Consider the following 15,178-nt stretch of genomic DNA (forward strand, 5'->3'; position numbering starts at 1 on the left):
GGTATTTGAATTTAGAAAAGAGAGACAGGGAAATGGCCTTGAAAACTCCAGTCTCAATCAAGACAAGGCAGCAGAAGTCATAAGCCCCCTTTTGAACAAAACATTCCAGAGTTTTAAATGCCTTTCAGTGTCAATTTTTTGTGCCCACAGATTGTCACACTTGTAGGTCAGAGTGAGGAAAGGTAAAAACAGTCAAACAAGTTGTTTATCTCATTAAACAACTGCTTTGACTTTTTTGCTTTTTGTTCCGCTGTCATATTTGTATCTGTGTCTGTGTGTGTGTAAGCTCTTGTTATATTCATATATTCTTGATTGAGCCCAAATCAGTTCTCCTAAATGTCTCTTGAACTTCCACTTAAAAGGTTTAAAATGTGTATTCAAGCAGTGCTCATTACCCTGCCTTACCTTTTGCAAATGACTGTCTACCACTCCTGACTTTTTGAACTTCTCTTCTAGCACCAGCTTCATTAGTCAAGATGTACGAATGCAGGGAGAATTTTAAATGGGCCTTCTGTGTTGTTTTTGAAGGGGTACTACATGCAAATCATTATCCTAAGGAAATTTTAATTCTTCTTGAGTTAGCCCACTTTTGTGAATAGTAAGCACTATCGGCTTAATTCCTCATATCCTGCTTTTATTGAGTATTCAGGACAAGGTATACTTAGTTTGCTTTTTATATTAGAACCTCTTGGTCATTCACATACCTTGAGAAAGACTCATTTTCCCTAGAGTGCAACAACTGCAATTAGTTTTTTCTGGTGCATGGGCAATAAATGAACTTCCCTTCCTCGGACTAATTGTTCACTAAGGTTCTTGTGTGGCAGTTTGTTTACTTAGGATGACAGAGACATTTCTTCCAAATGTATCTGAGTAGTGTCTCAGATACAGTTGCTTGATGTTTGAAGAATTTCTAAAGGGGGAGATATAAAATATGCAGCTCAGGTTTAGTAAACCTGATTTATCTTAGCCCATATATACTGAATACCCTTAAATCTCAGCCTGCAGGCATCTTTTGAGCAAGAACGGTAGCACACAAATAAGACATGTGCATTTCAACTTGAACTAGCACCATCTACTTAACCCAATCTCTCTCTCTCTGTCATTCTCTCTCTCTCTCTCTCTCTCTCTCTCTCTCTGTGTGTGTGTGTCTCTCTCTCACACACACACACACACATACACACACACACACACACACACACACACACCCCACCAACCACTATAAAGCAAAGAAAAATAAATCACATTATCAGTGTCTGGTTTCACTGTTAAACGTTGAGACATTACCACCACCTTGGCCAACGGTCTTCCTCAGCCAGTTGCACAGCATGGAGCCTCATTTATTTGATTCTTTGAATGAAAACTTTAACCATCTTATAAAAGCTTGAAGGCTTTTACACCAATAATTCAATAGTATAGTATTTCCCCTGAGCTAACAAAATTGTTTTCAACTACCGAATTATCTCTATGGTGAATCTAACATAGGGTGCTCTCCTACTGACAAGGGTTACATAATGCTCCATGGACTTAAATCTTATTTACAGAACACAGAAAAACCTAAAGTGTTCAAGCAGGGTCTGTGTGGAAATCTTTGACTATGATTCTAGGCTTAGAAAAGTCACTGTCAGAAAGAATTATAGCAATAACTGGCAATTAAGATACCGCTTAGCACCATCATAATACTTTATCTTCTTCAAAGTCCTTTCATTTCATTGGCTCTTGTGAGTTTCACACCATTTTACCCTGTGTAGCAGGTAGTATATAAGTTAGGAAATCAAGACACTGAGCAGTCAAATGCCTTATCCAAGGTCCTACAGCTATTCTATAAAAAAAGCCGCCTGAAAAAAATCTTGAGGCACTTCTATTTCTTCAGAACTCCTAACATGGTAAGGTCAGAAGAGATCACAAGATCACAAACACAAAGTTACGTTGACAGAACAATTGGATTTGTGTGTGTGGTAGGGGGAGTGAGTGTCATGAGCTCTAAATTGTAGCTATCCACATGGATCACATTCGTCTGCAGCTAACTTGATCCACAGTCGTTTTCTTGTTTGCTCTTAGTTGTCAACACCCCTTTTCCTATATTGCAGTCATCACTAATTGATAGGGGACTGTATTCCTCTTTAAGGATTTTAGAAAAAGACATTGTCACTGCATCCTTTCTGAGCTCATTTTTAGAGAAATTCATAGGCAGTTCTTGACCTTGACCTCTTGGCATGATTTATTTTGTTCAAGGTAGATGGGTTTCAGTATAAATGCATGGAAATTTAGTCCTGTAATTCAGGAAGGTTTATTGAACATTTGTGCCCAAGTGTACTGCATTTGTTGTGATAAAAAAACAAATTCTAAAATCCAGTTCTTGTCCTCAGGGAGCTTATTACCTAGACAGATTGTGATTGGAGAATTCACATTAACAAATAAATAAGTAACAGCTTATTTGGGTTAGAAAACAGAGAGATCATGATGAACTGGAGTTTTCAGGGAAGGATTCATGAAAGGGAAACATCTTGTAAAAGCCTTAAAAGGTGAATAGGATTTGGGTTGCTGAATGTTAATACTCGGGCCAAGCTAACAATCATATTAAACACACACACATACACACAATCTCAATAGCTTGACTAAAATAATAATTTATTTCATTTTCACATCACAGTTTAATATGGGTTGCCTGGGGAGGGGAAGAATCTCTGCTCTGAGCAGTGATTCAAGGAACCAGGCTTCTTCCATCTAGTGGTTCCTGAATGCCTTAGGCCTTGGAATCCTCCATTGGATGGTCTGCATGCAGCCAGCCTACAGGGGAAGGTAGTAATCTATAGAGAAAGTCAATGCACAGTTTTGTTCAGGATCAGGCCTAGAAGTCGCATGCATTCCTTCTGCCACACCTAACTGGAAAGGAGACTGAGAAATGTAATCCAGCTCTGTTAGAAAGAAAGAGAAATGGGATGACATGAACACATAGCATTGTCTCTGCCATACTGAAGATGAAAAGACATTAATTTTAATTGATACATACAGATATACATATTTGGGAGCTATGTGTTATAATTTAATACATTCATATAATTTGTAAAGATCAAATCAGTATAATTAGGATATCCATCACCTTAAATAGTTGTATTTTCTTTAAGCTAGAAACATTCAAATTATTCTCTTCTAGTTATTTTGAAAAATGCAATAGATTATTGAAACCTATGTCATTCTACTGATATATCAAACATTAGTCTTTTTTCTTCTATCACAGTGCATACGTACACCCATTAATCCACCTCTCTTCATCCTCCTCTACCTTTCCCAGCCTCTGGTAACCACTAATCTACTCTCTTTTATAGCTCACACATATCAATGAGAATATGCGATATTTGTGTTTCTGTGCTTGACTTATTTCACTTAACATAATGACCTCTAGTTCCTTCCATGTTGCTGCAAATGATCGAATTTTATTCTTTTTATGGCTGAATACTATTCTATTGGGTATATGTGCCACATTTTTATCCATTCATCTATTGATGGGTACTTAGGTTGACTCCATGTTCTGGCTGTTGTGAATAGAGCTGCAATAAACATGGGAGTGCAGATATGTCTTTGATATACTGATTTCCTTTATTTTGGATATACACCCAGTAGTAGTATTGATATTGCTAGATCATAGGATAGTTTTATTTTTAGTTTTTTGAGGGGCTGTCATTCCGTTTTTCACATCCTCACCAACATTCATTATTCTCTGCCTTTTTTTTTTTAATAAAAGCTATTTTGACCTACGTGAGATGACATCCCATTGCGTGGTGTCTCCTTTTTATGTGATAGCTCATATGATAATTGTAAAGTTCCTGAACTCCCCACCACATGGAAACTCTTGAGTACTTTCTTGAAACTCATCAGCTCTGTGAAGATGAAGCCACAGAATACCTTTGAAGAATAATTCTGAAGAAATCTAAGAGATCTATAGGAATATAAGAATTCTTAACAATTTTTCGGAGGGGTCAGAGATCCTTTTGACAATGTAACGAAACCAAAGGACTCTCTCCCCATGATAATATCCATACACAAAACATTTTGCAGATAATTTCATGGAGTTTCTGAACCTTCTTAAGCCAATCTGTACCCCACCCCTGTGGTAAAGCAATTGATAACCTCATTTAAGCTACATGGCATAGTGGTTAAGAGAATGGGCATCGAACTCAAACATGTGTTAAACTAGCATTTTCTTTTTTTCAACTTTAAGTTCATGGGTACATGTGCAGGTTTGTTACATAGGTAAACTTGTGTCATGGGGGGTTTGTCATGCAGATTATTTCATCACCCAGGTATTAAGGCTACTATCCATTAGTTATTTTTCCTGATCCTCTCCCTCCTCCCATCCTCCACTATCAGGTAGGCCCCAGTGTGTATTGTTCCCCTCTGTGTGTCTATGTGTTCCCATCATTTAGCTCCCATTTATAAGTGAAAACATATGGTATTTGGTTTTCTGTTCCTGTATTAGTTTGTTAAGGATAATGGCCTCCAGCTCTATCCATGTCCCTGCAGAGGACATGATCTCATTCCTTTTTATGGATTCATAGTGTTTCATGGTGTATATATACCACATTTTCTTTATCTAGTCTGTCAGTGATGGGCATTTAGGTTGATTCCATGTCTTTGCTATTGTAAACAATGCTTCAGTGAACATACATGTGCATATATCTTTATAATAGAATGATTTATATTCCTTTGAGTATATACCCAGTAATGGGACTGCTGCATCGAATAGTATTTCTGTCTTTAGGTCTCTGAGGAATCACTGCACTGTCTTCCACAATGGTTGAACTAATTTACACTCCCACCAATAATGTATAAGTGTTCCTTTTTCTCTACAACCTTGCCAGCATCTGTTAGTTTTTGACTTTTAATAATAGCCAATCTGACTGGTGTGAGATGGTACGTCATTTTTGATGTGCATTTCTCTAATGTTCAGTGATGTTGAGGTTTTTTTTTTCATATGCATGTTGGTCACATGTATGTCTTCTTTTGAGAAGCGTTTTTTCATATCCCTTTCCCACTTATTTAATGGGGTTGTTTGATTTTTCTTGTAAATTTGCTTAAGTTCCTTATAGATGCTGGATATTAGACCTTTGTCAGATTTATACGTTGCAAAAATGTTCTCCCACTCTGTAGGTTGCCTATGTACTCTGTTGATAGTTTGTTTTTCTGTGCAGAAGTTCATTTGTCAATTTTTGTTTCTGTTGCCATTGCTTTTGGCATCTTCATCACGAAATCTTTGCCCATGCCTATGTCTGGAATGGTATTGCCTAGGTTGTCTTCCAGGGTTCTTATAGTTTTGGGTTTTACATTTAAGTCTTTAATCCATCTTGAGTTAATTTTTATATATGGTGTAATGAAGGGGTCCAGTTTCAATCTTCTGCATATGGCTAGCCAGTTACCATAACACCATTTGTTGAATAGGGAGTCCTTTCCTCGTTGCTTTCCCCAGTCCTTTCTCCTAGCATTTTCTAGTATGTAACCAAGAGTTAGTCACTCTACCTCTCTGCACTCCCTTTTCCTCATGTAAAAAATGACATTAGTACCTACTCCACAAGGCTATTGTGAGAATTAAATGAGAAAATGTATGTAAGGAATCCAGCACAGTACCTGGAATATCATCATATTCTCGGCAAATGGAAATGATTGCTGTTTGGTAGTATTAGTCATCTTCATTTTCAGTGGTATTTACCTGGATTTCATACATACTAGGCTCACCTAGAATTCAACACGGTTCTTCAGATTTCAGCTTACCTATCACTTAAGTCTAAGAAATTACTCGTGACTTTCATTTTCCCAGCCCATCCCCAAGGATGCTCCCATGGCACCTTGGACTTGCCCCAAACTAGTGCTTATCTAATGTCATTGTAATTGCCTGATTATTTATGTGTCTCCCTCTACCAGTTTCCAGGCTTTCCAAGGGCAATGCCATGTCTGTTTTATAGTCTCCTGTACTCACATTGCCTAGGACAGTGCCTCACACATAGAGAGTGCAAAATAAATCTTGAATAAGTTAATAAGTAAACAGAAAAACATTTTTCTCAGTAAGCTTTAAGAAAAATGTGGTTGGTGGATTTAAAAGGGCTGTCCATTTACTTTGCCTTAAGGCAAAGCTGAAGTCTAAAGCTTTGAGAGGATCAGAAGGAGCTGAAGACAAGACAAATGCTAAAAACTGGCATCCTCTGTCTTTCTCTCAATCAGAAGTCTTGGTTAATTAGCCCACAAATTTCTTGTTCTTCTAATGACTATGAAGCTCTTTGAAGTGCCTTTTGAGTAATGAAAAGAAGACATTCCAGTCAGCTGAATATTAGTTTGAATGCTTATCATTTTAAATTTGTGTTTATGTTATTTGGAAATTGACCTTTACTGTGCAGAACATACTATAACACTTTATTAAACAAAATATCTGATTAAATAACTCACTATTCACTGGTCATATAATATTACAGTGAGTTTATTAGTGTCTCCTATCAGAGAACTCCTGATGCCATTGTTAACCACACAGTGAAATAATCTCAGCTGGTCATTAAGCTCTGCCTCCTTCCAACCTCCAGTGACATACAGAAATATGTAAGCCCTCCAAATTCTAGAAACTCCATTTAGTGGCTACATAGTGAGAGAACTTAACAGGCTTATTATGCAAAGTAACTTGGCCCTTTCTGATCCCAGAGAGTAATTAAGTGGACAGTAGTCTGATGAGTTGAAGAATGGACTTTTTTGCCTAGTAAAGTTTCTATATATACCACACATATAATACCAATTTTCAGAGAATTGGAGTGCACATGAACAAAGAAAAATTCTCTTTGACTTAAAAGAACATTTTTGAATCAGTTACACAATTCAGCACTCTCAGTATTGGAGATTGAACTGACACCGTATTAGGCTTAGGACTTTTCTGGGAGTTGATTTAACCATTTATCTTTGTCTCATAAAATTAAACAGCAGATTGTGGCAGAAAAAAAATCCAATATTTCAGTTTTCTTGTTGCTGGGTCTATAGATGAAGAGCATATTATGACTACTTTCCAAAGCTTATATTTTGGAAGATGTTTCATTTTTTATATAAAAATAATAAAAATGTAGGTGACCTCAACAGCTGTAATTTTAAAAAATTAAGTACAGAGATGCCTTCTGCCAACATTTGAAATTGGCCTTCTACATGGCCAAAAATTCTGATCTTCATTGTTATCTAATTTGGGATTTTAGCTACTATTTCCAGGCTATTAACCGTCACATCTGGACTCTCAGTGATAACATCAGGATGCGCCTGCTCCTTCAGTATTGATCAGTAGCATCTTTTTCCCCCTCATAGGTGATAAATTTATAAGTAACTATCCAGTCTGCCCCAGCTTTAGGCAATTGTCTTCTTAAGAATTATAGTATTTATTCATTGGAGGATAATAAGACAAGGGAAGACGTCAAATAATTTTCCTATAATTTGCAGCTGTTTCATACAGAGCAATGCTTCACAGAGAAAAGAGCCTGCAGATCAGATATTATATAATATCCCCTACTTTACATGGGATGTTCTGAATAGTTTTTTTACAAGATGCACTTTATTTATGAGCAGGTCTCTCCATAGAAAGAGCTTGTTAGGGCTTAATGCTGATGAATGGAGACAGCACCATTCACACTTCCAGGTTATGGTCTGTCAGTGCTTTCATTATACGCACTAATTTACAAGGATTTATTTATTTTCTCCCAAATGTAAAAATGTGCACCAAGCTAAACACGCTGTCTGGGCATCTGAGACCAGTGTTTTCCTTGGTGCAGGGGGTTTTTAAATTCAAATTTAAATTGAGGGGACTAAAGCTGTTATGTGTTTTCTTCCCACTTCCACTCCCACCTGCCTCGCATCACTGCCTAAGCTTGTGTTAATATCAGAGATCTCTATATTTTTACTTGCTTTGAAAATGAATTCTGGTTCAAAATTTTTAAACCTAGAAGTGGTGTTCTTAGGACAGCTTAAATCTTTCAATCTTTTCTCATCCAAAGACTGTACCTCTGATTGTGTTTTAAGTGCTGATGAAAATGCTGTCAGTGAGCACATCAATGAACATGACCATTGGAACAAATTATGCCCACAACACTGGTTACCAAGGTTTGGAGATCTGGGTACAACAATATCAAAATTGGAAAGTAAATTGAATCTGCAGATCTTGCTAGCCTCAGATAGCTTTATGTTATCTGAAATCCCTCATATGCCCATCTCAGAAGAATAAAGCTTAAAATATATACTGGAAATGTGTCACTTCCTTTCACTCATTCTGACAAGCAGTACTATATCTACTGCATCATCACTATCCCTGGGTTATAACAATAAGCATTATGGGAGAGGAAACCTCCCCAAACGATGGACAAAAATTATTCTCTTTTTCCTGCCTGGGGTTTCCAATTTGGTTTTTACCCTCAGTGAAAGTTAAATACCCCTTAAACTTCACCAGTAAAGAGGTTGCAAAATTGTCGTTTGGGGAATTTATGTGTTTGTTGGTTGATTGGTTGGTAAGGGAAGGCAAATGAGAGGAAATATGTACATATAAAATATGCCTAGGTGCATTTATTAAGCACCTATCACAGTTTCCTCAAAGCCTTTTCTCCTATTTCTTTTTCAACTCCAAACATAAGTGTAATCCAATCAAAGTTAATTAAAGCTTCTCAAGGAAAAGGAAGTATGTTTGGAATTTGGACCATGATAAAAGAAGTTACTACACAAATATATGAAAGGAAAATATTCCACAAACTGTCAGCAGAATCAGCCCTGAAGGCAAATAGTGAGTATTTAATAAGCCCAGACTTATTTCAAAGGGTACTAGTCTGCAGAACTCAGCTGACATGAACAGAGAGAAAGAAGTTCACAGTGTTTAGAGCTTCACAAAAATTAAAAGTAAGAAAACTATGTAAAGTCCCAGATTATCCTCCCTGGATCAGCCCAAACTTTGCACTCTGATGGGATGAAAAGTTTGGTAGTCAAGGAAAAGAATTCTCCTCCCTAATATCAGCATAGAGATGTAAAGACCTTCCCACAAATACTAGTTAAGAATACATTTCGCTGGGCCCATTGGCTCACACCTGTAATCCCAGCACTTTGGGTGGCTGAGGCGGGTAGATCACCTGAGGTCAGGAGTTCAAGACCAGCCTGGCCAACATGGCGAAAAACTCTGTCTCTACTAAAAATGCAAAAATTAGCCAGGCGTGGTATCAGGCACCTGTAGTCCCAGCTACTCGGGAGGCTGAAGCAGGAGCATCGCTTGAACATGAGAGGCGGAGGTTGCAGTGAGCTGAGATCATGCCACTGCACTCCATCCTCCTGGGTGACAGAGTAAGACTCTATTTAAAAAAAAAATAATAATAATAATAATACATTTATTTCTTTATACCTTTTGTGAACCTGCTCAAATTTTTAGAGCATCAGATCCTCTAAGTTTACTACCTCCTCATAAAAGCAACACTTCATTTTATTTTTAATATTCTTAACTTACTAAAGTTTCACAGTATTCCTCTTAGTCTTAGTTTCAGTGTCACCAGATTCTTTGTCTTTCTACCCTCACAGAGCCTAGCATAGTGACATTCACCATGATGTAGTAATCATAGCGTTTAGGAAGTGATTCGTGATTTCATACATGTCGAGCACATCTCCTCTCAGCCTTTCTGTTTCCAGACTTGAGTCTTGATCTTTCAGTCCATCCTCTTATAATAGCCGAATTTAAAATTTTATACTCAGTGATATTTAATACAAAGGTCGCGGAATGTGGTTCTAAATAATAGGCCTGCCACAAACCACACCAAATTTTAAGCAATCAAGAAATTGACTTTGCCAAAACACACAAATAACAAACAGAGGTTCCCCTTGGCTCATCCTCATCCAAAAATGTTCTGGAAATTAAGTAATTGTTCATATGCCATCATCATTTGGCCTGCCCCAGTCTTAAAAGTCTTTGTAAACCACCTTAAGGGTCCTTATACCTCTAAAAATTATAAAGGGATTTATGGACATGGAATTCCCTTGTTTGGATACTCTGGTTTCCTTGGAGAACTCACCAAAACATAGATGACTTTAGAAGTATTAAGGGGATGTTAAAATGAACTTGCAACTTTCATAGATGTTAAGGATTAATACTTCATGAGGAACATCAGGATTAATCAAAGTATACCATAAAGTCAAGTCTTAATATTAACTTCCTGCCAGTGAATTAGCTCATCTAAAAGCAGTTTATTAAGTTGGGTTTATAAATTGACTTTAGATGAGTTCACATTTTGCCAGAAAATTTGTGTGTGTGTGTGTGTGTGTGTGTGTGTGTGTGTGTTGTGTTGTGTTAAAAGGACATGCTTGTTAGCACAGAAATTCTGACTTTAACATCAACTCAATGAGTTTCACCAGACCTAAATAAAGGGAAGAGAGGAAAAGACTAAATTGTAGACTAGTTTGAAAAATGCCATGTGGTTATTTTCAAGAGCACTGTCAAAAGCACCAAGGGAAATAGGAGTAGAGCCATATGTTCTTAAATTGTAGCTGATACTTTTTGTATGTATTATTTCATATGATATAACAACCTGGGGCTGGGTGCAGTGGCTCACGCCTATAATCCCAGCACTTTGGGAGGCCGAGGGGGTGGATCACCTGAGGCCAGTTCGAGACCAGCCTGGCCAACATAGTGAAACCTCGTCTCTACTAAAAATACAAAAAATTACCCAGGCGTGCTGGCGGCACCTATAATCCCAGCTACTCAAGAGGCTGAGGCAGGATAATCGCTTGAACCTGGGAGGTGGAAGTTGCAGTGAGCCAAGATCATGCCATGGCACTCCAGCCTGGGCAACAAAAGCAAAACTCCCTCTCAAAAAAAAAAAAAAAAAGAAAAAACAAAAACAAAAAAATCTAGATGTAGAGTAATCAGCTTGTCAAGGATGGTCCTAGTTTTAAAACTGAGCCCTGCCTCAGTCCCAGGCAAACCAGAGCAGTAGATCACTTTAGCTAAGTAAGGCAGATCATCCTGTCTCTGTGTTACCAAAGAGGAGTCTAAAATTTGCAAATGAATGACTCAATCAAAGTCACACATTAGTTGTAAGTGATGTATTCAGTATTAGAACCCAAGCCTTCTAACTGCTATTATAATAAAAATTTTAAGAAACCTGGCTATAATTGACACAGTATGTAAAAACTACTGTGAAAATTTTATCAGCTTTTATCTTTTCTAGAAACTTAGCCATTCCCTTTGTGATACTGTAATTTTGCTCTCCAATCCCCTTTTAATAGATAATATGGAGAAAAAAATTCAGCCTAGTTTATCAGAGTTGTTACAAACTCCCTTTTAACAAATTGTGAATTGATGAAAATAGTTATAATGTTTTTCAAGCCAGTTATTTCCTAATGCAATCATGAAAATAAGCAGCAGCCCGTGCATAAGCACCCTAAAAGAAATGTAATATACATTATCTCCTTTGTCTTTTCCCATTTATCTTAAAGATGATTTTTTATTGTTTATGGGGCAAGCAAGTATCAAGGGGGTGGAAGTATAAAACTGTACAAAACAAAATTATTAGACCTGGCTTTATCTCCTTATGTTACTTTTTGTCATTTCTTCTCAATACACAAAGAAGTGAATGTATGCCCCAACAAACCTCTCCCATTACTTGTCCTGTCTGTGCTGAGCAAAATAGAATCTATATGTCTTTAAAATGCCTTTCCATTGCTATGGCTTTTTTCAAAATACTGAACTTAGTGCAAATGTGATTCACTAGACTACTAATGCTCATTTGCTCTTTCCCAACAGGCATCACAGTTGATAGGCATGGATTCGTTTACTTTGTGGATGGGACTATGATTCGCAGAATTGATGAGAAGGCTGTGATCACAACTGTAATCGGCTCAAACGGTCTGACTTCCACACAACCACTGAGCTGTGACTCAGGAATGGACATCACTCAGGTAGGCACCACTGGTTTTCAAGTGTTATCGTCATTTGGCATCATGGAAATGGATAACAATTTTCTCATGGACAAATTAGGTAGAATGGAAGCCTGGTATATCTGTTATAATACCAGATAGCAGAACTATACTCAAAATGGTAAGCGAGGATGGAAATAATGCCAGGTAGAATATTGACATACAATTAAGTAAAATCTCTCAAATTTGAATTAATCAGAGGGTAAGGCCAATCTCACTTATTGAATATTTCCAAGATATGTGATTTTATTTTTTTAAATGAAACAGTGACTGAAATTTGGAAAAATAGTGACTATGAAGGCTCTTTAGGCATCTTTTTAAATAAATATATGAGTATATTGTTATTCACACATATATAAATAGCTATTTCTAGGGCATTTGGAAGTTTTCTTAACTAAAAGCAACATCCCCTTTGAGATCTATTTTACTGTTATTTAGGAAAAAAATTTTTTAAGCCAGTGAGGATAAAAGAAAATTTAGTATAGCTCTGATTTGGGTCCAAAATTCTGATTTTACCACAATTCTACAAAATCAGTATTAGACATTTAAAGAGATTATAGAGCATACAGCATAGTCCCAACATTCAGTGTATACCATTCTTAGTCTGCAGAAACAAGAAATGAAGGAAATAGATTAGACAGTCCTCAAACATTCCAGCTCTAACATTCTATAAATCTGTGACTCTAATAACGTAGATTATTAAATAATCTTTTCAAAAACATTAAAGTGGATGTTGAGAGTTTTCAAATTGATCAGTGTATCAGGGGGGATGGTCTTGGCTGCAGTAATAAAATACTTGTCTAAAAGTTGTTTAAACAGTGAGGTTTATTTATCTCACATAATGAGATGTCCAAACATAGGCAAAGATGCCAGCAGATTTCCTTCTTGTGTCACATTGGCCAGAATTGAGTCACATGCCCCTGCCCTCACCAGTCACTGGCAAAGGGGAAATGGGATTCCACAGTGGGTTCAGACCCTTTAGAAATAGACCCCCTTTCCTGAGCATATTGCTACCTGATTCTTAAACCAAAATCAGAATTCTGTTAGCAGGGAGTAAAGGGCTGCTATTGGGGTGGCAATGAGCAGTGTCCCCCACAGTTATATTCCTGTTGCTTCATTTGTTATACCACCTAAAACTTAGGAAAACAAGGTAAATGTATTAGTCCGTTTTTATGCTACTGATAAAGACATACCAGAGACTGGGCAATTTACGAAAGAAAGAGATTTATTGGACTTACAGTTCCACATGGTGGGGGAGGCCTCACAATCATGGCAGAAGGCAAGGAGGAGCAAGTCATGTCTTACTTGGATGGCAGCAGGCAAACAAGAGCTTGTGCAGGGAAAGTCCTATTTTAAAAACCATCAGATCTCATGAGACCCCTGTACTATCACGAGAACAGCTCAGGAAAGACCCAGCCCCATAATTCAATCACCTCCCATGAGGTTCCTCTCACAACATGTGGGAATTGTAGGAGTTACAGTTCAAGATGAGATTTGGGTGGGGACACAGCCAAACCATATTAGTAAGTAAAAGAAACACACCCCTCAGAAACCTTGCTTTAGTCTTTGACTAATATCTCTCCTGCCACCTCCACCCACCTTGAGCATACATCTCTATAAAATACTAGAAATGTGCCTGTTTTGGGTTTCTTCTTCTCTCTGTGCCCCTGCCCTGTTCCAGAAACTCAAGAAATGTTTAAATACACTCAACTACAAAAATGAAATGAGGAGTTGGGCCTGGAAAACTGACAAAATGAACAAACCCTTCTTAATAGAGATTTGAGTAGATCAGGCTATCAAGTCCTAGAATAGTCTAACTTTTCACGATTCAAAATGCTGCAGAAGGCAAGAAAAAGGATCATTATTTATGGCAATAAAGAAGGGTATAAATGTATTTGTATGGGGGAAGGGGGAGAGAGAAGATGCACATGTATGATTCACTTATGGGATATTTTTAACTTAAAATAGGGCACTTAGTATTACAATCAGTCAACTCGAAACAACTTTTCTGTTTCAGTGTAGAAAAGTTATATTGAAAAGAGAATTCTTTGTCTTAGTAGAGCAAACATATGATCATCATCACCATGAGAAGGGCTCTTTTTCACATGACACTTTCCAAACATAATTCCCACCATAAAATCTACCTCGTTCTTTTCAGGTTGGGATGTACAATACACCCTACTGAAAAGAAACCCTGGAAACCAGGAGACAGAAACTTTTCTCTATGGCATTTTATTCCAAGCCTCAGTTTCTCTGAAGCACCCCTTCTTTACATAACTTTAGCTTTAGAGATACAGCAGATTTTTTTGGAGACAGGGTAGGTTGTGTGGTATGAGAAGGGGCTGGTAGAAGCCAGTAGGATTTCCCAGGAAAGAAAGCACGTTTTATGTCCAGGTTATTTGGTTAGTAACTCTGCTGCTGTCCACCATTTCCTGTTTTGTACCTGAGACACGCTAAAGAATAACTCCAATTTGTCCACCCAGACTGGTTCAGAACAAGGAGACTGTACTGATCAGCGTCCAGGTTATCACCCTCAACCTTTATTAGAGGCCTACTTCTCATGGACCCATTCCCCCAGTCTGAAAGTACCTCTGCTGATCCAAATCCCATTCCCATCTTCCTCACACCTCATTTCTTCCATGGGAACCTTCCTTGATGGTTGTAGTCCTCACCGTTGTTTCATTCCCTTACTGAAATCTAGTACCACCATGCTTAAATGTAATTTATTCTTTGGTGGCAAACTATGTATCCAACTGGTCTCCCACAGTAGACTGTGTGTTCCTGGAACATGCATAGGAAGTGCTCAGCAGGTACAGTTAACATCTATACCTGAACCAAAAGGACACTATGGTGAAAAGAATATGAAACAGTAGTGAGAGATGAAGCTAGAGAGATAAGTGGGAGTGAAACGGTGAAGGGCCTTATAAGCATAATGGAGTTATACTGGACAAAGAGGAGAGAATAACAGCATTAAGAAGGGAAATACATTTTTTAAATAGTATTAAGCATGGAAATCAGTTTTAAGAGATTATTCTAGCTATTGTATGGAGAACCAAGTGAACCAAAATAACACCAGAGACAGGGAGAACACTTAAGAGGCAATTGAAGTAATCCAGGTATGACAAGGACAAAACATATTAATATAGAAATGATCAGCCCCTTTCCAAGGGACTACGTAAAAATTAAGTTTATTTCCAATGCTTTTTAAATGTTCAGTTGTTATTTC

General features: G+C 37.5%; 1 protein-coding gene across 3 annotated transcripts in view; it reads left to right on the forward strand.

Annotated features, from left to right (window-relative positions):
• The window catches only part of TENM1 (teneurin transmembrane protein 1), an 832,265-nt gene that overhangs the window by 731,048 nt on the left and 86,039 nt on the right, over positions 1-15,178 (forward strand). For all 3 annotated transcript variants that reach the window (XM_074391610.1, XM_074391609.1, XM_074391611.1), the window contains one exon: positions 11,780-11,934. In XM_074391610.1, the coding sequence (XP_074247711.1) occupies positions 11,780-11,934 (155 nt within the window). The remainder of the gene's footprint in view (positions 1-11,779; positions 11,935-15,178) is intronic.

The sequence above is a fragment of the Saimiri boliviensis genome, chromosome X, assembly GCF_048565385.1.
Source record: "Saimiri boliviensis isolate mSaiBol1 chromosome X, mSaiBol1.pri, whole genome shotgun sequence".
Taxonomy (NCBI): domain Eukaryota; kingdom Metazoa; phylum Chordata; class Mammalia; order Primates; family Cebidae; genus Saimiri; species Saimiri boliviensis.